Source organism: Drosophila virilis, chromosome 5 (assembly GCF_030788295.1).
Source record: "Drosophila virilis strain 15010-1051.87 chromosome 5, Dvir_AGI_RSII-ME, whole genome shotgun sequence".
NCBI classification, from domain to species: Eukaryota; Metazoa; Arthropoda; class Insecta; order Diptera; family Drosophilidae; genus Drosophila; species Drosophila virilis.
Genome location: NC_091547.1, coordinates 2,172,425 through 2,197,258, shown reverse-complemented (window position 1 = coordinate 2,197,258; position 24,834 = coordinate 2,172,425). Strand labels below are relative to the sequence as shown.

The 24,834-nt window shown below is 39.7% G+C and overlaps 1 protein-coding gene and 1 long non-coding RNA gene across 2 annotated transcripts in view; one reads left to right on the top strand and one right to left on the bottom strand.

Moving 5' to 3' along the window:
* The first annotated feature begins 612 nt into the window (after positions 1 to 612).
* galla-1 (cytosolic iron-sulfur assembly component galla-1) lies at positions 613 to 1,868 on the top strand. The gene is made up of 4 exons (XM_002059407.4): positions 613 to 1,181; positions 1,249 to 1,361; positions 1,416 to 1,566; positions 1,629 to 1,868. The coding sequence occupies exons 1-4, from the start codon at positions 971 to 973 to the stop codon at positions 1,724 to 1,726; spliced, it is 573 nt and encodes a 190-aa protein (XP_002059443.1). The 5' UTR covers positions 613 to 970; the 3' UTR covers positions 1,727 to 1,868.
* An 18,642-nt stretch (positions 1,869 to 20,510) lies between these two features.
* The window catches only part of LOC138911374 (uncharacterized), a 37,527-nt gene continuing 33,203 nt past the window's right edge, over positions 20,511 to 24,834 (bottom strand). Inside the window, exon 3 of the long non-coding RNA XR_011416922.1 lies at positions 20,511 to 20,636. This is a non-coding gene — a long non-coding RNA (uncharacterized lncRNA). The remainder of the gene's footprint in view (positions 20,637 to 24,834) is intronic.

The following is a 24,834-nucleotide window of genomic DNA, read 5'->3' as shown; positions in this document are numbered from 1 at the left end:
TGTTCCGGATAAATACTCTTAACAACTGTTTAATTCACTAATTCTTGTTTATTAATTTGCCACTCGTTGAAATGTGAAACAAGCCGGCGCAGCTATTACATATACAACTTCTTTAAGCCCAAAACGCATGAACGGCGGAGAGCACAAACACTGATAAGATGCATGCAGTGTTGCCAAATGTACCACAGTTGTATATGGGTTGCAAGCGAACAAAAAAAAATAAATAAAATAAATAAACAACGATTATGTTTGCCTATTGTAATGCTTCACACATTTTTAGTGTTAATTGCGAATAAGCAGTTACAAATGCGAGCGTGATAGCCGTTGCGCAGAGCGCTTTGACGTCACAGCTTAACAGCTGCCAGGGCTGCATACAAAAATTTGCGCGCTTAGGCAATGTAACACAAGCATCTGAAATAGAAATATTTATGTACGCTTCGAGCATTTGCTTATTTTAAAAGTAACGAACAGCGCGCGAAAAAACAGTTGAGAGTGTCTGTCTGACGTCACATTTTTGCAAACGTTAGGAGCATAACAGACCTGCGCATTGGATTACCTTGTAATTGTGTATAAAACTCGTGCACTGCCAATGCAGCCCTGCTGATACCAAAACAAAAATCAGCTGTTTATAAAAATTAAGTTCGTTGTGCTGAGTTGTAAAATTGAAATGCAAATACATTTGAACGGCACGTACAATTAAAGTGCATTACCAAACAAATTGCAATAGTTATATTATGTTGCACGGCGCAGGCATACAAACCAGGCAGCATATAAACCACAACAACAACAACAACAAATGCGCACAGACACGAGGAACGCAGTTCGACAAAAGATAAAAACAGTGAAGCGATAAGAGCGCCCCAATCAAACGTGCCAAACAACAGACACCGACACACACACACACACACACACACACACACGCACATACACAGGCATAACATTAATTAGAGCAAACAGCAAAAGGCTAAATATGTTGTCTTACATTAAGCGCAAACTCTCTGAATCGGACAGCGTCGCTGGTGGCAGCAACAATAGCAACACAACAACAGCCGCCGCCGCAGAGCTAGTGCGGAAAACAAGTCAAATGTCATTGGACAATGGTACGATTGCCTACGGAGAGGATGCGCTGCTGCACGAGCTGGGCTATCGCAATGCCACAGATCTGCAGGAGACCATTTACGGTGAGTGTGCAAAATAGTGCGATAAATGACAATAATTATGTAATTATCATATGCTCAATGCTTACAGATCTGCTGCGCACTATACGCGATCCGGAAAAGCCGTGCACATTGGAAGACTTGAATGTCATCTATGAGGATGGTATATTCGTAATGCCGCCAACCCGCTCCAATGTCTCGGTGGTCAGTAAGATGAACTCTTTTAAGATATATGACAATACATTTCGTTCAACACAGGTGCGCATTGAATTCAATCCCACGGTGCCGCACTGCTCGCTGGCCACGCTAATTGGGCTGTGCATACGCGTCAAGGTGGAACGCGGTCTGCCCCACAACATAAAGCTGGACATTTATATCAAGAAGGGCGCCCATCAAACTGAGGAAGAAAGTGAGCTTCGTTTTGGCGTATCAACTAAAGATTTCTTTTCAAAAAATTAATCCCACTTGCAGTTAACAAGCAAATTAATGACAAGGAACGCATTGCAGCTGCCATGGAAAATCCAAATCTTTGCGAACTGGTCGAGAATTGCATCAAGGATGAGGAATAGTAAGCTAACACAGCTGCCCGGCCCGGCGCTGTAGTGTACATATATAAGGATTTAAGTCAGTTTAGTTTTAAGCGTACCAAGTGCTTGTCGCCTATGCTCTATGATGTGTCTAACATTAAACTTTTAAGATTTGTTAAATGGGCATGAGAATTGTATACTTAATCTGTGCCCAGCTCGAACATTGTCAATCTTCTATTGCCTTTTGGTACGACGTCGAACTATTTGGCAACTAGATCTAGGCCGATTATAAAGTCTGCTTGTCCCCAATGTCTCATCAATCCCGAATTTTGGCTAGACTAGGCCTGGTTAGAGCTAGTCTCGCATTTCCGTTCGGTGCATTATTGATGGTTTTTGTTAGTGGTGGACTGATAATGCGGCACATGTAGACCCATTTTCCTAAAGCTTCGCTATCTGCGCTACCATTCAAAGGTAGCCCCCAAAAAGGTGTTAATCTATTAAGCGGCCGCACCGAACCGTGTGCACGCGGCTACTTATCTTGGCGAATTCCGTGAATGAAACGGCAGCCATGTTGGCTACACACCTGCCGGCTGGTAGCCATAATGTGAGTAAGTTATCAGTAAATGCGATTGGGCCAGTTGTTGTTGGCAACGCGTGTATCGCAAATTGACAATTAGTTTGATGCTTTAAGCAATATCCAGAGACAAGGGTTTGGCAATTTTCAGCGCTGACATAAAAGAAAAGTGCGCGGCTCGTTGAATGAAAATTTTCATGTCGTGCAATTAAAACCAGCTGCTGCTTGAACTTTCCTGTGGCCAATATTCTAGTTATTGAGAGAAACGAAAATAACGCTGCCAGGCGACAACTTGTGAAAATGGAGCTGCTGCCGAGCAGCAAAAAGAAAACGCAGAAAAAAAATGAAATGAAGGAATGATAATAAAAGGCAAACGCTGGCAAAAGCATATTGCGAATATTACGCTAATTGGAGCCGGCAATCAAAGTGGACACCGCGTCTCAGGCACGTTGTCGTGTCCCCAAGGATGCGGTGCCTGGCAAAATGTCCTCTGCTCTGCCCAACGATGCTCCGGCCCAGAAGCCAGTGTGCGTGTGTGTCTCGGTGTGTATGTGCGACAAATACTTAAGCTTCCTATCAAATTGACCTTCACCTGTCGCCGGTGCGAAATATTTTTTAGAGCGCGCTTTTGAACAACTGAACTGAATTGACGATACCTCTATGTATAAAAGTAAAATAAATATATCTTTAAAGCTAAAATTTTTACTGCCGTTAGATTTTGGGAAATTGCTCGCGCATGTCTGGAAAAACTGCGAAAAACGTTTGTATTCAACTTTTTTGTTTACCATCCGTTTGGTTTAAAACTCATTTTCAAATGTCTTTGAGAGGCTTTGTTTTAAAAGTGTCACCAGCAAGGCCCTGACTTACCCATAAATATCCTATATATATACATTGGTCAAAATTTCCCACCCCCATAACTCGGTCAAAACTCAACCAATTTTCGAAAGGTTTGGCTTTTTGTTAATGGTTTGGCACCCTTTTAAATTTGGCATTTAAATCTGGTAACATAATTTTTGGTCGAAATTCATGTGTAAATGGTACCCTCAAATATCATCAGACATACTTAGGTCAAAATTCCCACCCACATAACTCGGTCAAAACTCAACCAATTTTCAAAAGGTTTGGCTTTTTGTTAATGGTTTAGCTCCCTTTTCAACTTGGCATCCAAATCTGGTAACATCATTTTTGGTCGAAATTCATGTGTAAATGGTACCGTCAAATATCCTCAGACATAGGTCAAAATTTCCCACTCCCATAACTCGGTCAAAACTCAACCAATTTTCAAAAGTTTTAGCTTTTTGTTAATGGTTTAGCACCCTTTTTAACTTGGCATTTAAGTCTGGTAACATAATTTTTGGTCGAAATTCATGTGTAAATGGTACCCTCAAATATCCTCAGACATACTTAGGTCAAAATTCCCACCCACATAACTCGGCCAAAACTCAACCAATTTTCAAAAGGTTTGGCTTTTTGTTAATGGTTTAGCTCCCTTTTCAACTTGGCATCCAAATCTGGTAACATCATTTTTGGTCGAAATTCATGTGTAAATGGTACCCTCAAATATCCTCAGACATACTTAGGTCAAAATTCCCACCCACATAACTCGGTCAAAACTCAACCAATTTTCAAAAGGTTTGGCTTTTTGTTAATGGCTTAGCTCCCTTTTCAACTTGGCATCCAAATCTGGTAACATAATTTTTGGTCGAAATTCATGTGTAAATGGTACCCTCAAATATCCTCAGACATACTTAGGTCAAAATTCCCACCCACATAACTCGGCCAAAACTCAACCAATTTTCAAAAGGTTTGGCTTTTTGTTAATGGTTTATCACCCTTTTTAACTTGGCACTTAAATCTGGTAACATCATTTTTGGTCGAAATTCATGTGTAAATGGTACCCTCAAATATCCTCAGACATACTTAGGTCAAAATTCCCACCCACATAACTCGGTCAAAACTCAACCAATTTTCAAAAGGTTTGGCTTTTTGTTAATGGTTTAGAACCCTTTTTAACTTGGCATTTAAGTCTGGTAACATCATTTTTGGCCGAAATTCATGTGTAAATGGTACCGTCAAATATCCTCAGACATAGGTCAAAATTTCCCACTCCCATAACTCGGCCAAAACTCAACCAATTTTCAAAAGGTTTGGCTTTTTGTTAATGGTTTAGCACCCTTTTTAACTTGGCATTTAAGTCTGGTAACATAATTTTTGGTCGAAATTCATGTGTAAATGGTACCCTCAAATATCCTCAGACATACTTAGGTCAAAATTCCCACCCACATAACTCGGTCAAAACTCTACCAATTTTCAAAAGGTTTGGCTTTTTGTTAATGGTTTAGCTCCCTTTTCAACTTGGCATTTAAGTCTGGTAACATAATTTTTGGTCGAAATTCATGTGTAAATGGTACCCTCAAATATCCTCAGACATACTTAGGTCAAAATTCCCACCCACATAACTCGGTCAAAACTTAACCAATTTTCAAAAGGTTTGGCTTTTTGTTAATGGTTTAGCATCCTTTTTAACTTGGCATTTAAGTCTGGTAACATCATTTTTGGTCGAAATTCATGTGTAAATGGTACCCTAAAATATCCTCAGACATACTTAAGTCAAAATTCCCACCCACATAACTCGGTCAAAACACAACCAATTTTCAAAAGGTTTGGCTTTTTGTTAATGGTTTAGCACCCTTTTTAACTTGGCATTTAAGTCTGGTAACATCATTTTTGGCCGAAATTCATGTGTAAATGGTACCGTCAAATATCCTCAGACATAGGTCAAAATTTCCCACTCCCATAACTCGGCCAAAACTCAACCAATTTTCAAAAGGTTTGGCTTTTTGTTAATGGTTTAGCACCCTTTTTAACTTGGCACTTAAATCTGGTAACATCATTTTTGGTCGAAATTCATGTGTAAATGGTACCCTAAAATATCCTCAGACATACTTAAGTCAAAATTCCCACCCACATAACTCGGTCAAAACTCAACCAATTTTCAAAAGGTTTGGCTTTTTGTTAATGGTTTGGCACCCTTTTCAACTTGGCATTTAAATCTGGCAACATCATTTTTGGTCGAAATTCATGTGTAAATGGTACCCTCAAATATCCTCAGACATACTTAGGTCAAAATTCCCACCCACATAACTCGGTCAAAACTCTACCAATTTTCAAAAGGTTTGGCTTTTTGTTTATGGTTTAGAAACCTTTTTAACTTGGCATTTAAATCTGGTAACATCATTTTTGGTCGAAATTCATGTGTAAATGGTACCCTCAAATATCCTCAGACATACTTAGGTCAAAATTCCCACCCACATAACTCGGTCAAAACTCAACCAATTTTCAAAAGGTTTGGTTTTTTGTTAATGGTTTAGCACCCTTTTTAACTTGGCACTTAAATCTGGTAACATCATTTTTGGTCGAAATTCATGTGTAAATGGTACCCTCAAATATCCTCAGACATACTTAGGTCAAAATTCCCACCCACATAACTCGGTCAAAACACAACCAATTTTCAAAAGGTTTGCCTTTTTGTTAATGGTTTGGCACCCTTTTCAACTTGGCATTTAAATCTGGTAACATCATTTTTGGTCGAAATTCATGTGTAAATGGTACCCTCAAATATCCTCAGACATACTTAAGTCAAAATTCCCACCCACATAACTCGGTCAAAACTCAACCAATTTTCAAAAGGTTTGGCTTTTTGTTAATGGTTTGGCACCCTTTTCAACTTGGCATTTAAATCTGGCAACATCATTTTTGGTCGAAATTCATGTGTAAATGGTACCCTCAAATATCCTCAGACATACTTAGGTCAAAATTCCCACCCACATAACTCGGTCAAAACTCTACCAATTTTCAAAAGGTTTGGCTTTTTGTTTATGGTTTAGAAACCTTTTTAACTTGGCACTTAAATCTGGTAACATCATTTTTGGTCGAAATTCATGTGTAAATGGTACCCTAAAATATCCTCAGACATACTTAAGTCAAAATTCCCACCCACATAACTCGGTCAAAACTCAACCAATTTTCAAAAGGTTTGGCTTTTTGTTAATGGTTTAGCACCCTTTTTAACTTGGCATTTAAATCTGGTAACATCATTTTTGGTCGAAATTCATGTGTAAATGGTACCCTCAAATATCCTCAGACATACTTAGGTCAAAATTCCCACCCACATAACTCGGTCAAAACTCAACCAATTTTCAAAAGGTTTGGTTTTTTGTTAATGGTTTAGCACCCTTTTTAACTTGGCACTTAAATCTGGTAACATCATTTTTGGTCGAAATTCATGTGTAAATGGTACCCTCAAATATCCTCAGACATACTTAGGTCAAAATTCCCACCCACATAACTCGGTCAAAACACAACCAATTTTCAAAAGGTTTGCCTTTTTGTTAATGGTTTGGCACCCTTTTCAACTTGGCATTTAAATCTGGCAACATCATTTTTGGTCGAAATTCATGTGTAAATGGTACCGTCAAATATCCTCAGACATAGGTCAAAATTTCCCACTCCCATAACTCGGTCAAAACTCAACCAATTTTCAAAAGGTTTGCCTTTTTGTTAATGGTTTGGCACCCTTTTCAACTTGGCATTTAAATCTGGCAACATCATTTTTGGTCGAAATTAATGTGTAAATGGTACCTTCAAATATCCTCAGACATAGGTCAAAATTTCCCACTCGCATAACTCGGTCAAAACTCAACCAATTTTCAAAAGGTTTGGCTTTTTGTTTATGGTTTAGCAACCTTTTTAACTTGGCATTTAAATCTGGTAACATCATTTTTGGTCGAAATTCATGTGTAAATGGTACCCTCAAATATCCTCAGACATACTTAGGTCAAAATTTCCCTCTCCCATAACTCGGTCAAAACTCAACCAATTTTCAAAAGGTTTCGCTTTTTGTTAATGGTTTAGCACCCTTTTCAACTGGGCACTTAAATCTGGTAACATCATTATTGGTCGAAATTCATGTGTAAGTGGTACCCTCAAATATCCTCAGACATACTTAGGTCAAAATTCCCACCCACATAACTCGGTCAAAACTCAACCAATTTTCAAAAGGTTTCGCTTTTTGTTAATGGTTTAGCACCCTTTTTAACTTGGCACTTAAATCTGGTAACATCATTTTTGGTCGAAATTCATGTGTAAATGGTACCCTCAAATATCCTCAGACATACTTAGGTCAAAATTCCCACCCACATAACTCGGTCAAAACACAACCAATTTTCAAAAGGTTTGGCTGTTTGTTAATGGTTTAGCACCCTTTTTAACTTGGCATTTAAGTCTGGTAACATAATTTTTGGTCGAAATTCATGTGTAAATGGTACCCTCAAATATCCTCAGACATAGGTCAAAATTTCCCACTCCCATAACTCGGTCAAAACTCAACCAATTTTCAAAAGGTTTGGCTTTTTGTTAATGGTTTAGCACCCTTTTCAACTTGGCATTTAAATCTGGCAACATCATTTTTGATCGAAATTAATGTGTAAATGGTACCTTCAAATATCCTCAGACATAGGTCAAAATTTCCCACCCACATAACTCGGTCAAAACTCAACCAATTTTCAAAAGGTTTGGCTTTTTGTTAATGGTTTAGCACCCTTTTTAACTTGGCACTTAAATCTGGTAACATCATTTTTGGTCGAAATTCATGTGTAAATGGTACCCTCAAATATCCTCAGACATACTTAGGTCAAAATTCCCACCCACATAACTCGGTCAAAACACAACCAATTTTCAAAAGGTTTGGCTGTTTGTTAATGGTTTAGCACCCTTTTTAACTTGGCATTTAAGTCTGGTAACATAATTTTTGGTCGAAATTCATGTGTAAATGGTACCCTCAAATATCCTCAGACATAGGTCAAAATTTCCCACTCCCATAACTCGGTCAAAACTCAACCAATTTTCAAAAGGTTTGGCTTTTTGTTAATGGTTTAGCACCCTTTTCAACTTGGCATCCAAATCTGGTAACATAATTTTTGGTCGAAATTCATGTGTACCTCAAATATCAAATATATTAAATATGGTACCCTCAAAAATCCTCAGACATAGGTCAAAATTCCCACCCACATAACTCGATCAAAACTCAACCAATTTTCAAAAGGTTTGGCTTTTTGTTAATGGTTTAGCACCCTTTTCAACTTGGCATCCAAATCTGATAACATAATTTTTGGTCAAAATTCATGTGTACCTCAAATATCAAATATATTAAATATGGTACCCTCAAATATCCTCAGACATACTTAGGTCAAAATTCCCACCCACATAACTCGGTTAAAACTAAACCAATTTTCAAAAGGTTTGGCTTTTTGTTAATGGTTTAGCACCCTTTTTAACTTGGCATTTAAGACTGGTAACATAATTTTTGGTCGAAATTCATGCGTAAATGGTAGCCTCAAATATCCTCAGACATACTAAGGTCAAAATTCCCACCCACATAACTCGGTCAAAACTCAACCAATTTTCAAAAGGTTTGGCTTTTTGTTTATGGTTTAGCAACCTTTTTAACTTGGCATTTAAATCTGGTAACATCATTTTTGGTCGAAATTCATGTGTAAATGGTACCCTCAAATATCCTCAGACATACTTAGGTCAAATTTTCCCTCTCCCATAACTCGGTCAAAACTCAACCAATTTTCAAAAGGTTTGGCTTTTTGTTAATGGTTTAGCACCCTTTTTAACTTGGCACTTAAATCTGGTAACATCATTTTTGGTCGAAATTCATGTGTAAATGGTACCCTCAAATATCCTCAGACATACTAAGGTCAAAATTCCCACCCACATAACTCGGTCAAAACTCAACCAATTTTCAAAAGGTTTGGCTTTTTGTTAATGGTTTAGCACCCTTTTCAACTGGGCACTTAAATCTGGTAACATCATTATTGGTCGAAATTCATGTGTAAATGGTACCCTCAAATATCCTCAGACATACTTAGGTCAAAATTTCCCTCTCCCATAACTCGGTCAAAACTCAACCAATTTTCAAAAGGTTTGGCTTTTTGTTAATGGTTTAGCACCCTTTTTAACTTGGCACTTAAATCTGGTAACATCATTTTTGGTCGAAATTCATGTGTAAATGGTACCCTCAAATATCCTCAGACATACTAAGGTCAAAATTCCCACCCACATAACTCGGTCAAAACTCAACCAATTTTCAAAAGGTTTGGCTTTTTGTTAATGGTTTAGCACCCTTTTCAACTGGGCACTTAAATCTGGTAACATCATTATTGGTCGAAATTCATGTGTAAGTGGTACCCTCAAATATCCTCAGACATACTTAGGTCAAAATTCCCACCCACATAACTCGGTCAAAACTCAACCAATTTTCAAAAGGTTTGGCTTTTTGTTAATGGTTTAGCACCCTTTTTAACTTGGCACTTAAATCTGGTAACATCATTTTTGGTCGAAATTCATGTGTAAATGGTACCCTCAAATATCCTCAGACATACTTAGGTCAAAATTCCCACCCACATAACTCGGTCAAAACACAACCAATTTTCAAAAGGTTTGGCTGTTTGTTAATGGTTTAGCACCCTTTTTAACTTGGCATTTAAATCTGGCAACATCATTTTTGATCGAAATTCATGTGTAAATGGTACCCTCAAATATCCTCAGACATACTTAGGTCAAAATTCCCACCCACATAACTCGGTCAAAACACAACCAATTTTCAAAAGGTTTGGCTGTTTGTTAATGGTTTAGCACCCTTTTTAACTTGGCATTTAAGTCTGGTAACATAATTTTTGGTCGAAATTCATGTGCCCTCAAATATCCTCAGACATAGGTCAAAATTTCCCACTCCCATAACTCGGTCAAAACTCAACCAATTTTCAAAAGGTTTGGCTTTTTGTTAATGGTTTAGCACCCTTTTCAACTTGGCATTTAAATCTGGCAACATCATTTTTGATCGAAATTAATGTGTAAATGGTACCTTCAAATATCCTCAGACATAGGTCAAAATTTCCCACCCCCATATCGTTTGACCTCTAGATTAGTTTGGGAGCAGTTGGTAGGCTTGTTGAACGTATTCTGATTAAAGTTCCTTTTCGCATAATTAGCCAAGTGCCAGAAGAAGAATAAAACGGAGTTGTAGACTGAGATTTCCTTTCGTTATGCCTTGCTGCGGAATTGTGGCCCATTATTATGATTGCCGTGGCTGGAAGCAGTTGCACAGATTGGACAAGGAGATGGCAAAAGGGCCACACGTAATGCACACATTCGCATTTAATTTAAAATTAACATTGGATCTCAGTCAGTTCTCATATTTCATGTATTTTATTATGGGGCCATCAGCATATGAAGTACTTTTGCTGGGGCCTCATAACTTGTTCAATCGTGTTGGTCAGTCTTAAAAGCAAGAGCATTAAATAGAAGGTTGCCTTTTTTTTATTTTAACTAATTTTATTTAACTAAGTTAATGGACATGGAAAACCAGCTACACGAACCGAATCTAACGACAAAAGGTTCATTCGTGAACCGTGAACCGAATCAGCAAAAATTTAATGTGGCATTTAATTCGCAAACAAATATTAACTGTTATTGTTACATAACAAATTTGATTGTTTTTTGTGGAAAATGTGCGAAGGGAGGTTTAATATTTGCGACTAAAAGGCCATTCAAGTTTCGGCTTGTGTCACTTTTCGTGTAAATATGTTCTTATGTGAATATATATGTGAATGTCTTTGTACATGTTAATGTATGTGTGTGTCTCTCAATTGTTATTGCTGGTCTTTTGCTGTCGTGCAGCTACTTACATGCAATTGTAATACATAATTGCTGTTGTTGTTGTTGTTGCTGCTGCTGGGCGCGTTCATCGCAGGCGCTTAAGACCGGAAGTAACACTTGATGGCAATGTGTTGCGGACTTGTTTACGCTGCGTATGCGCAATATGCAAAGCTGCAGCTGAAGCTGGAGTCGAGGAGCTGACCAGCGGCTGGCCAACAACAATGACAACTTATGCATCAGCAGAAGTCGTTACCAGGCAGGCGAGGGCTGAGCTGGTCTGTGCCTGGGCCTGAGCCTGGGCCTGGTCTTTTATTGTTTGCACTGCACTTAATTTCTGTTGCACTCTTGCCATTTATTTTGCACGTAAAATGTGCCAACGTTATGAAAGCAGCTCCAAGCTGAGATTGGGCGCAAAATGGGGCGTGACCGGGCCGAGGCGAGCCGCTCTGCCATGCGGAAGTGGTCGCGTGCGTCGCATCCTGTCAGCAATTATGCCCCAGAAGCGGCCAGCGGCAGGCAGCGGTAAAGTCGGGCGACAACAATTACAGTTACAGCTGTTGCAATTGTTCTTGTTGTTGTTGTTGCAATTGTTCTTGTTGTTGTTGTTGTTGTTGTTGCTGTAGTCAGCGCCGCGTTGTAAGCCATTTTAATTGCTTGTCTCTTTTTAATTTTCAGCTCTTTTGTTACTGTCGCCCATTGCAGCACACACACATAGATAAAAGCCGCCTGTGTGTGTGTGTGTGTGTGTGCATTCGTGCTTTATTATTCATGCTCGTGTTTCCTGCACACACACACACACACACATTGCTATGTCTTTATGCATTTATGCATTTAACTGTGTGTGTGTGTGTTCTGGCCTGACTTTCTTAACCTGACTTTTTGCCCTGCTGCTGCTGGCGCTGCCATTAAATTGGCGGAGGTCGCCGCTCTTTAGGCCCTTCGCTCCGGACCCGGCTCGTTTAAGTGTTGCATGCTGCCCATTTGCTGCAACTAACGAACTAATGTCGAATGCACATCAAGTGCCATTTGAGCTTCCGCCAAGCCGCCCACTTGCCACGCCCGGCCGACCGCCCGCACTCATTGACCAGGCCAACAAGAAGACGTTTGTTAGTGCAATTAACACAATGGCCAGACAATGTTTAGACTTTAGCTGCAGCCAGGCTCTCTAACTGTAGCTCCCCAGCTGCTAATCGATAATAAAACTGCAACAGGGCACAGCAAATAATTGAAACAAAGGCCTAAATCGCATTGCATGCATTGCAAGGTTTGTAACTGGCAATGCAACAACGTTTAAACGTCCCGTTCAATTAGACTGAGCTGCCGTTGGCAGTTGCTGCATTCAAGTGGAAGTAGGTCAATATATTTAATAAAAACAAGTGCTGTCTAGGCGGGAGTGCTCGACTAGCTGATGCCCCGCATTTGGCGGTAAGCTGTTGTTATAGATCGATCCTAGCTGTCGCTAGATCTTCGTCTCTTGACCTCTCTCTGAACTCTATCAGAAGGTATGGAAAGAGTAGATCGTATAATAAAACTGCCTGACTAGGTGATACCCTGTACCCAACGCCAAGCCGCCTTTACTGACTTTCTAGCTTTGTTTCTGTATATGGATTTTCTTCGGTGCCTATAGTCCGATCTCTGTTCTTTCTTTAATGTGCGTATATATACCATAGATCAAGACTCTAACTTTAAGGCATCTTTAATTAGAGTTAAATAATATTTAAAGTTCCGTTGCAAGCGCATTATAAAAATATGGCGACAACTGGGCCGAATGCTATCAAATTTCAAACGAATGCACATAAATAATAGGCTGCAAAATTTGACGGTTAAACAAATGTTCGCAGTTAAAAAAAAAATATGTATAAATGCATATATTGTGGGCAGAATAGTATTCCGGCATTTGGGTTCATTTGGAAGCGCTGCCGAAAATTCGCATGTTTGTTGCGCTTAATAACAATAATTAACCGAAATAATTATTTTGTGGCCTCATTTTTGGGCACACAAAGGCAAATCAACGCGAAATTATGCATAAATATGAAAATTAAATAATGCACAATGCGCATTCGGCTGCTTACTAAATTGTTTAATCTAAATTCATGCATCATACAGCGAGGGGCACCGCCGGGAGGGGAGGTGGGGGCACAGATTTGCCAGGCATTTTGTTTAAATAATTGATAGCGCAGAAAGTGCAACCGAATGTGCCACAAGCTGTGTCTGTGTGCGTGTGCATGTGTGTGTGTGTGTGTGTAAGTGCTGGCCAAAAATGAAAATGATTTAAATATTCAAAACAACACTCAAACACGCATTTTTGCGGCATACTGCAAATTACTTATGCAACAATTTTGTATTACATAATAAACACGGGCCAGCCGACACACAGAACTCGGGAACTCGGGAAACTTATTTACTGCCCGAGCGAGTCGACGGCAGCGCTCAAAGTTACGCGCACAAATTCACTTTGGCACTGAATTTAAGCATACTCTGCTTCACAGTCACAGTCGTAATAGGGCATATGGCTTTCCTCATGCTGTTTGTCAAAGTTTAAGGGCAATTGTTGTTTTCGTTGTTTGTAACATAACTCCTTTGAGACGTGCAAGGCCGGGTGATTCTAATTAGCTAACATGTTTACGTGTCTGTCTGGCTACAGGGTATTTATGAATCTATCATAGACAGCGCTGCTCTCATGTCTACAGTGTATTTATTCTCCTCTCAAAGACAGCGCTGCATTCGTGTCTGTTTGGTTACAGGGTATTAGCTCTTCTATCAGAGTCAGCGCTGCCTTTGCGCTTGTCTGCCTACAGGGTATTTGCCGATCGATCATAGATAGCACTGTTTGCCTGTCTGTCTGGCTACAGGGTATTTTCCAGGCTCTTCTTTTTGCTTATATAATTTCATTTTTCACAAAACTCTGGCTACAGGGTATCATAGGGTATTCGCTCTTCTATCATTTGTGCTATATGCTTTTTTTTTATTAATATAGTGACCGCAGGCCAAAATAAATTAAATCATGAAATAATAAACTGAATTAGGTGCAAATTTTGTTGCGCGCGCGGTTTTATTTCATTTCGTTTCCGAGTTCCCAACGTGTAGCCTCTGACCCCATCCCCTCCAACCCCTCCCTACCCAACGCCCTGCCCCGGCAGCCGCACTAAACCAATTTGTCGAGCCCCGCGCTCATTTCAACAGCGAACAATTTAAATGGCAAACTGTCAAAAACATTTAATTGCAGCTTTCCCCAATTGAAAGTAAAATTGTTGCAGCCAAATTTTTAAATGGGTAATCGGCAACTTTTGTTTTCAAGTGCTTTTTCTGCCTGCCTGGCAAATAATTATAAATTAATAATTAACTGCCAAAACTATAGAAAAACGTCATAAATAACTGCACACACACACACACATACACACAATATGAAATAAAGTTCAGGATAGAGAAAAAAAGTAACTAGGCTGCGGCTTGTAATGTACTTGTAAATGTATCTATGTATCTGTTACACTTTGTATCTGTGTGTGGGTGAAATTATTGTGGCATTTGTTTGCCCCGCATACATCCATACATATATATACTTATATAAGTTTGAGCAGGAGGCAAGCATATATAGTAGTACACAAAAAAACTTTTATAATAATTTGCGCTACAAATTTGAAATTGTAATGCGGACTCATTAGAAAGTTTTTCATTCGAATTTGTTTCTGCTGCGGTTGCTGTGGCAGCTTCATGTGGATTATTTTCTGATTTCATGACTCTTTATATATTTACATTTGTTTTTTTTCGCTGTCTCTCTCCGTCTCTCTCTCGCTCTCTCTCTCTCTCTCTCTCTCTGTTTCTCTCTGTTCTACTTGTTTTTTATGCTTATTTCATGTGCAATAAATTGCCTACCAAGTTAAAAGCTATCGTGTGCTCGTTGTTTGCTCTGGCGAACGACGAACGGCGGAGGCTTTACTGTAGCCTATCGGCCAGGCCAGCTGCTGCACTAAAAGTTGGCCAAAGTTTTGTCGAATATATCTACATATATATATATATATATATTGAAATGATGCGCTGACAGCGTATGCCTGATGCCTCTTTATGGCCCGACTGCCGGATTATTGTCAAATTATATATGCGGCACTTACTTATGTTCATATGTATATGAAGCGCTATGAACATGTTTTTGGGCAAACGACTTTGGCCTTGGCAAAACGCTTTATTTGCTAAGCATATTATTCTTCTTTGTTTGCCCAATTTCGTTTGCTCTTAGCTGCCGGACATGGCGTATACTCAATATTTTTATGCATAAACATAGAAGAAGCTCTTAAGTTTTAAAAAACAAAAAAATATTCTGGTTGTAACCGCCTTGAATCGAACCGTTTGACGCTTTTAACAATAAGCAGAAACTTAAATTGAACTAATTGCCAAAATATACAAACTAAAGCATGTATATAAATTTTAGCAAATATTTCACGATGGAACAGGAATATTTAGATGCCAACCATACATGGAGAATATGTTAATTTATTGTAATAATATTTTTTTTGCAATGCTAAAGTTAGTTCATATTTTTATTTTATTCGAATTCTTGCAGTAATATTTAAGAGAAATCGAAGTCATACAAAAGCTCGCTCGCAACACGACTTCACTCGTATATTTGTAACACCTGCACATTTAGTAGAACCTTCTAACCATATAGCTTACCCATAAGAGTCGTGTATATGTTGATATGAATGCAAATCGTTGTCGTTGTGAGTTGACAAACTGTTTTGAGCCTGACAGGCATAGACATGTTCATTATCATAGCGATTGCCGAGCTTGTGTGCGTCTACATTTTGTATTTACAGGTAATACACTTTTAATTAGTTGAAATTGCATCAAAAGTTAGCTGCAAACACCTTCAAAATACGCTTTGTATTTTCCTAAGCGAATGCGTACTTGCATGTTGTCTCTTTCTCCCTCTCTCACTCTCTCTCCCTCTCACTCTCTGTGTGTGTACTTTGCGTTTGTGTTATGTGAAAATTAATTACAGAGAGGCTCATTAGCATTTTCGTAGCTTGTTTATTTTGACTGGCGGCGAGACTGGCTACTCCCATGTAAACGAAAAGCGGCTACAAATCCTGGTAGCTGCATCAGCATCTGCAGCAGGGGGAGCAGCCGGGGCTGCCGGGTGTCGTGGTTGTTGTTGCAACCAGTTAACTACCCTGATTCAGCACAGGTTCAAAGCCAACTGAGATTTAAGCCACAATATTCACTTAGTCTGTTGAAAATTTAAATTATTTACGCTCCATTTAAAAGACATTTTATGGATCTAACTTAAAGTTTCTATTTATTTTCTCATGTATAAGGCTGGCATTTGTATTAGCACGAGGTTCGTGCGGATGTATTTAACCGGGCGACGCCTGGTAATTTCTGCCAGTAATCTATATAATTATAAAAGAATTTGTTCTGACTGATTGGTGGGCAGCGCAATAAACGCTTGCTCTAAAAGTAGAAGGCTTCATATATGTTGAATATATTCAAATAAAATACTTTTAATTTTTAGCTAATTACGTTATGAGCCGGCCGAGCAGCTGTGCTAAATGCCCATGCTGACCAACGTTCGCCCTGTCCCTTACACTTGCCACGCCCCCTATCCAAGTTAGCCGTATCAACAACAAAAATGCATTAGATTGAGCATACACAAGCGCAACGTCATCAAAGTGAGGCACAGACAAACAAATTGTTGCCAACGAAAACAACAAAAAAGCAGCTCCAAAGCAAATATGCAACATAAAGTGGTGTATCTGTGTGTGTGTGTGTGTGTGTGCGTGTGTGTGAATGGGGGTACTTATACAGTGCGCATACTGCAGTTGGCATGCAAAATTAACAACTTTGTGCCAGTTGTGAAAGTTGAGCGTGAGAACACGGCAGAGTTTTAATATGAATTTGCGTTGTGAGATTAAAACGCGCCGCGAAGTAGGCAACAGAAGAAGAAGAAGATGAAGAAGAAGAAGAAGTAGAAGCAGTTCGCAACTGCAGCAGACCAAATTGAGTTCTTGAACTTGTTAGCCTTGTCGTTTTTGTTGTCGTTGTTGTTTACGCTGTTTACAGAGCTCGTTGTTATGCAATTGAGTTGCTGAAAAAGCAGCAGCAGCACACACACGCACATGCACACACACACATAGACAGACAGGCGACAAATTCATGAATAATGCAATTATCGTGCTAGGTGCAAAGGAGATGCTGGAGCAGCAGCTGCTTAATTATAACTGGCTGCCAGGCCAGGCCATGACACCTGAACGCATTGAATAAACACCATATGACAGGCTTAAATAGTGCAAAGAGAGAGAGAGGGAGAGAGAGTGGGGAAAGGAGAGAGAGTGGCCCAAAAATGTGAAGCATTCGGTTGAGAAATGGAGGCAAGAAAAACGCGACGCTTTCAGCTATTTGTCGGTTGTTGCATTTGTCATGCTGCTAAACGGAAAATGCAAAATGAAAGCTGCCAGCGCAGGCCACAACAAATACACACACACACACGCACACACACAGCCAGTGGGGAGAGGCATGGGGTTGGTAAAGGGTGCTGGCAACAGCAGCGCCAACAAGCGGACAAAAGGAAATGCCTGGAAAATTGCATTTTGAGTGCAAATATTAATTTCAGCTGCCGCACAAAAGGCAGCGAAAGGCGGCAAATGCAGCTGAACAAAGTGGGCGTGGCCTGGTGTAGCACAGTGCAGGGGGGGAGGGGGGGGGCAGGGAAGCTGTGTGCAACTGGCGCTTGCTGCAATTGCTATTTGTGTCATGTAATTCAAACGTGCGGCCAACATTTGCTAAAATGCATTCCACAGTGACAAATGCATTGCATATCCTGCAGGAGCGTCCATCCTGCCCACGGCACTTAACGTAATGCTCCGACATAGCCGTAGCCATAGACCTTGAGCTGGCCACCCACCACGCCCACCACGCCCACCACGCCCACTACGCGCCCTGTCGCTGTCATTTCCTCACATATTCGCTGTGTAAATGAATTAAAATAGCAGCACAAAGTTAAGTAAGTCAAATGCAAAGCTTGACCAAATGTGCGGACATCCCGCACTCGGTCACCCACACACACTCCCACCACACACACCCACACACACTCCCACAACCTACTGCGCATTGAGTGCACGAGGGGCAAAAGAACACATGTTAAAATAAAATGATATAAAAATGGCCCAAGGCCTTGCTAAATGCAACGCTGAAAAGCGATTTGCCCAGCGACCTACTGCAGATAAATGTTTATGCAGCTAAGCGGCAAATGCTAGTGTATTTATCATGGAAATGAATGAAAATATTATCATGTTTGAATATGGGCATTTATATATACATATATATATATATATATGTGGACATATTTAAGTGCTTGAACGAAAAGTAACAAATCTTATGAAATATTTCACAAATTCTACATTTATTCAATTTATTTATATTATTCAAGGCAAGTCCTGCGCAGAGCTAACCAAAAGTAGGCTATTTTTAACACCTAGCTTATGTTTAATTAAAGAACAATTTTTGCACAAACAGCTTTGATTAAGTTAAATATCTCTTTAGCATGAAAAGTTTTACTTGCCACACAAGTTGTCTATGCAATTAATGAAATTAAAGGGAAACATTTGCTTAACTTACATATTTTTGGAGATTTCTAACATTTATAAGAACCTAGATAAAATGTTCTAACTGCACATCTTCTTGGCTTAATTCAATTAAATTTAGCTGAAAACCACACAACACACACATTTAAGAATAGAGCATATTGCATGTTAGTTGCTGAGTAACACGCACACACTTACACACACACACACACACGCAATTTGCCAGATGCGAGCTCAAAACATTTTCACTTTCTTGCGTTTTGGGCGCAGTGTTGCGCATACGCAATGTGCGCCAAGCCGTTGCAGCATAAACAAGCGACAATAAAAGCAGCAACAACAACACAACTGAAACAACAACTGGAAAAACAAATGCAAAAACAACTGCAACAACAACAAAAGCTTTACTTTTGCTAGATGCTGACACAGAATGTGATTTCACTTCAATTAAATGGATGCGCTGGGCTGCGGGTCGTCGACCATTATGTGAACTTTGTGTAAGTGGATTTTAGTTGAGAGTGCAGCTGCATATGAGTCTGCCTGCCTGTGTGTGTGTGTGTGTGTGTGTGTGTGTGCATTTGTTTTGTCAGTCAATTTAGCAAATGCCGGAAACGCGAAAGTTTCTTAACGCGCTGCGTCTGCAGCTTGTTGCCAGCATTTAGGCAAGAAGTTTGTTTGCTGTTCGTCCTCGTCGTTGCTTTTGTTGTCGCTGTTGTTGTTGTTGTTGTTGTTGCTGTTGTTGTTGCTGCTACTGCAGTTTCCGTTTGTAATTATGTAGCCGGGTCTGTACGGTGGCGGCAGCTCAGCGTGCGCTTTCAATTTCCGCATTGCCAAATTGTTTGCCAGAATCAAATTCAAATTACAAAGCAATTTCTGTTCGAAAATAGCTTAGCGCGCGCGCACACACACACAAAACACATAACCACGACACTCAACACACATACTAATACTCACACACACACAAACATATAGCTAAGCTATCGACAGTTTTTGCTCCACTGCAAGCCGGCAGCTGACTTGCTTTTCAATGCACTCTCACTCAGTCTTCCTTCTCTCTCACTCTATTGCAGCTCACTCACTTTATTTCCCTTTCCCTCTAGCTCCCACTCGTTCTCTCTCGTTCACTCTTCTTGGCAGTCATTCACCTATTTGGCGCAGACATCCGCCGGATGCTTAAAACATTGGCAAATGTTCGCTTAAAATTTTGCTGCCCTTCAAAGTATGCAACGATTTTTGTCGTTTGCATTTTGTTGCCTTTTATTGAGCATACGCCGCGTTGCTGCTGCTGCTGCTGCGAATCGAATTAACGTCATTGACTTGTCGCTCAGCGATTCTGGTCTCGCATTTGGTGCGAACAACGCATGACAGACTGTAATTACAATCTGCAGCAGGCGGGCGGCGACGGAGGCGACTTAATCCATGAATTTGTGTGTCCAAATATGTGACAGATAGCGCGCAGAGCTCTCTTGTTGTTATTGTTGTTGTTGTTATTGTATTGAGTATTGTGTGGAGAGCGCAGCTACTGCCCGGATTTGGTTTGGCTTCTATGCGGCTCTGTGGTCCATATGCAAATAAGCAGCGAAAATTCATGACAGGAGGAAACAGTTGGAAAATGGCTAATATGTCAGGATTGGAGCTGATATGGAAGTTGAGTGCATGCTGTTAGCTGATTATTATCCCTTTTAGCTTATTTTAATACTTATGTTTGTGTAAATATTGGATGCTTAGTCAAAGAATTTATGTCACTGATGTCTAAGCACAAGAATAAACTGGAGCTATTATACTTATAATTTATATTCTTTGGCTTCAGCTCTTGATCACTTGCACAATGTTTGGATAGATACTGGACACTTGAAGTGAATGTAGAACGCGTACATATCTTCCGAGTGTAAAATATATATATTCATGGACATATATTCTAGCAAACATCTACTAAAAGGTAGGTATTACATTTCTCTACTTACCCGCACAATGCTGATCGGATTATCCTTATGCGAACTATGATGTAATATGGTAGCCCAACTTCAGACAATTTTTTTCGGTATATTATATGTCAATTGATAGAGCTGGAGCTCGTGATCTGCAAAGATATGTTCGTGTAAAAGCTATTAACCGAACTCTATATTAAATCATATCCCCGAAAGTATGCAGCAATAAATGTCAATTCAAGATATTGCGCGTCGCTCTAAATAATATTTTCTATTTTTCAATATTTGGTTATATTTGTCAAATTAAAGTAAATAAATGTATATATATATATATTGCAACAATAAAAGTCTTTAATTGAATGGCCAGAAACTGCCCTTAAGCATTATGAGGTCATCTAGTCAAATGTCATGCAAGGAAAAACAGTCCGAAAACACAAACAACTTTTCGTTACATTAATTATAACCAAATTGTTTTACTGTGCTCTGTTGAAATTCTTTTTCAATCATAATGAAATTTGTTGGTGAAAAAAGAGATCAATTGTGTTTAAAGTGAATCACATAAAATCCAGCCCAAAAACCGTATAAAATGGCATTCGTTTTCATTAAATTTATTGATATTTTGCCTGCATCAGCTATAATTGTAAATTTAATTTAAATAATTATCTACTTGGCGCATGAATATGCGTACATTTATGCGGAATCTGCGCTTAGCTTAGCTCGTAAATTGGGCAAATTTCTGTGACGTGCCCAACTTTTGTGTTAAGGCATTTCGGCTGCGTTATGCATTTAAATGAGACAGCAAAAAGCAATCCACACACACAGACACACATTGAAGCGTAGGGCAAGCCCTTGGCCAGAAGTAGCCTTCACCTTTGGACTTTTCTCCTGCTGTTGGGGCGCTCGTTTATTTTGCTTAAGCAGCTTGCACAAAATGCTTGTAATTTGCTTGTTTCTTTGCACTTGAATTAGATGAGCGCTCGCACACACACACACACACACACACACACACATACACAAATAATCACACACAGGTAAACAGGCATTCAGGTATACGTTGTGTTATTTTTGAGTTTTACCTTTGCGCCTTCGTGTCCTTACAGCTGCGGCACTTGTCAAGTCGTTTGCTTGGACCGTGTAAACACGGGAAAGACTAAGGGGTCCGTGGAAAGCGGGGGAGGATGGGGCGAAGCAAACGACCTGGCCAACTAGTAAATGCATTAATGCCAGTCCCAGTAGCTAGTTCTGCAGCCAGCTGCAATGCCAGTCTCAGTCTCAGTCTCAGTCTCAGTCGCAGTCTCAGCTTGGCGCTCACCTCACAAATTTGCGCCCCATTACAGGCATATGTACATGCGTGTGTGTGTGTGTGTGTGTGCCCACTCGTGTGTGTGTGTGTGTGAGTGTGTGTCGAGTGAGGCTAGAATGTTTACGCTCTGACATGGCTAGAATGCTCAGCTTGGCGCCTGAAGTGTTTTTGCTGCCGTTTTGATTGCGCTTCGCATCAAGATCAGGACATATCTTGAGCACCCCTACGCTACACTTAGAGAAAAAGAAGAGCGCTAAAGTCTATTTATTTCTGAATTCTAAAGAAAACATTTCATAATTCTACTCAATTTATGAATTAGTTCTGAATTTATGAGAATTTTTAACCCTTTTCTGGCGAATTTCCACATAATTTTTTTGAGTGCAGTCCAGAACCCACCACACCCTCCCACCCCTCCGCTCGTTAAGTGCCATCAGGCAGACAGTGGGCGCTGCTTATGGCATTTTATGCTATATTAAATGCATAAGCCACGTGTTTATCTTATCCGCACAGCAAATTCTAAATAAATAAGCACATGTTGGCGCGTCGCGTTGCGTTAATGTTGATTTTTAAGCTGGCCATAAAAATGTTTATTACTGCGGCTCCTGTTGCTGCTGCTGCTTTAGTGCAACGCTGCGTGTCCTTTTAGGTACCTGGCTCATTAGCAATTGAAGCTAAGTTCGGCCTGCGAGCCGTGTGCTCTGGGCTGTGCCATGCAATTTTCATTTGTCAAATGCGTCGTTAGACAAGGCCCAGAGCTTCATCAGTTGCCCGGCTGCTTGGCTCTGCTCGGTTCTGGCTGCAGCTGAGAAACAACGCAAATGTTGCTCGAGTCTATGGGTTAATGCATTTTTAATGCATCAAACACATTCTGAAGACGTAAAATTGCATTCAAATTGCTTTAATTAAGTGGATTTGCATTCGAAATTGACACAAAATTTCCCAGAAGGCGGCAACAGCAACCAGTTTGCGAATGTAATGCCAAAAAGGACTTGGCACTGGCGTGAGTTTTAATTGATTGCCTCATCAATCATTCACATTCAAAGTGGGCACACGTGTGGTATACTTCATTTTCATATGAAAAGCCTTCAACTTCGCAATAACAGCGCACGCATAGGTGAAACAAATTAAAGCAAATTAATAATAAATTTGAATCTATGAGAGTTTTTTTTTTGTTTATGCTCCAATCGTTTTAAAACTCATTTTTAAAGATCTCTAACAGAATTTATTTGAAACGCGCCGCGTACAAGGCTCTACGTAGATCAAAATTTTCCAGTTTCTCAGTGATTTAATACAAATATAATTTGAATAAATGCAAAATATGTATGTGAAAGTGCGCTACAGCCGCAGCTAACTATTTAGCACACACATATATTATTTAATTATTTTTTATTTGAAATGAAGTTATAAATTCTCCGAAATAGCTGATGCTGCCAAAAACAGCTTGAATTGCATATTTGTAATCAGCTTTTCGAATAACAACAAAACTAGCTGCAAATGTGGCTTAATTTCTGCCAATGCTACATCGAATCCGAACAATTATTTATAGCAAAAAATCGTGTTGGCAAAATAAAATAGAAAAATAAATAGTTTTGGACAAGTCAATTGGCAAATGGCAAAACTATTTGCATAGAAATTTGTTTAAATATTTTGCCAAATAATATGACAAGCCAACAAATCGGAGTCGAGAGCTTGTCTATTTGCATTTGAATTGGCTTTTTGTGCTTTGATAAATTTGTGCCGAAAAAGTCAAAAAGGACATGCCCGGAAATTGAGTGTGTGCGTGCGTGTGTGCATGTGTGTGTGTGCATGTGTGTGAAAGGCAAACACACAAAAGTTTTGATAATTTGCAAGTGTCGTTGACAATCGCAAATGTTTCCTGTGTGTCTGTCTCTCTCTCTGTGTGTGTGTGTGTGTATCCTTGATTTGACACTTTAAGTGAAATATGCAAATATCTGAGACGTGCAAATGCATTCAAACGTGCGTGTGTCTGTGTGTGTGGTATTGCCTCTTTGATTGACTTGTCAATAACTCAATTTCAATATTTGCCCAGCTCGCAAATGTTTACTGAGAACACATAAAACTAATTAGCTGAGTATTTTCTGATGATTTATATAGAAGCCCATAACTCCTCTCCCCCCCTCTTGCACCAGAATGGTTGCACACGCAGTGTGTAATGCGATGCGGCGAGCCGCATAATTATAATGAAGCATTTTGTCTGCTGCCTTAACTTAACTTAACCCTAATTCCATGTTAGCGCGCGGTTTATCCACAGTTTAAACATTTCATTGTCTCTACGCATACCTTATGCAGGTGTGACAAAAAGTGCTCGCTGCACGCATTTCAAATGCGACGTCTGCTAATTAAGTTGTGTGAAAAGATTAAAAAAAAAAAAAAAAAATAAAGTGGAGCAAGGAAAATAGTGAGAAGCAAAACTTAAATGAAATGAAAGCCAGGCCGAGCGGGGCACAATGCTGTCACATGCTCGGCAACGCATTGTGTTGCAGTTACTTTTGCTGTGCATCACATAGAACAGATGCCGTTCTCAGCTCTAATGCGGGCAGCATGTGGCATGTGGCATGCAACCCCGTTGGAGTAGTTGTCCTCCTGCCTCGGCCCAGACCTGACCACATTTTAATTGGGCTAAGCACACGACGCACTCGGCTGCATGTGTGACATGCTATTAGTGAAACTTTTAAATGAGTTAGTTGAGCAAAGCGAGTAATGCTGTTATGAGTTTGGGTTTGCCATTACAAAAGCTGTGCCAGCTCTTACAGCTGGCACAGATTGTCACGTGCAAGCGGCAAAAGCCATTGTCTGTGTTTGTGTGTGTGTGTGTGTGTATACATATGTACTCATGTGTGCATAATTCATGAAATGATTCTTAGTAATCCTTGAAGTACTGTTAAGCCAGCTAAAAAGAGACTAACAGTCAGTTAAAAGTCAAAGTACTTCTCCACAAACTGTGCACTTTCATTAACATTTCTATGTCATGCTTAACAGCGCATTTTCAATAACATTTGCGTGTTATGTTTTGCATTTGCATGTCA

Bases quoted from the DNA above. Each gene is read 5' to 3' on its own strand.
- galla-1 (XM_002059407.4), top strand. From the start codon at position 971: ATGTTGTCTTACATTAAGCGCAAACTCTCTGAATCGGACAGCGTCGCT. The intron at 1,362-1,415 runs GTCAGTAAGATG...CGTTCAACACAG, and splicing joins CCCGCTCCAATGTCTCGGTG to GTGCGCATTGAATTCAATCC. The intron at 1,567-1,628 runs GTGAGCTTCGTT...TCCCACTTGCAG, and splicing joins CCATCAAACTGAGGAAGAAA to TTAACAAGCAAATTAATGAC.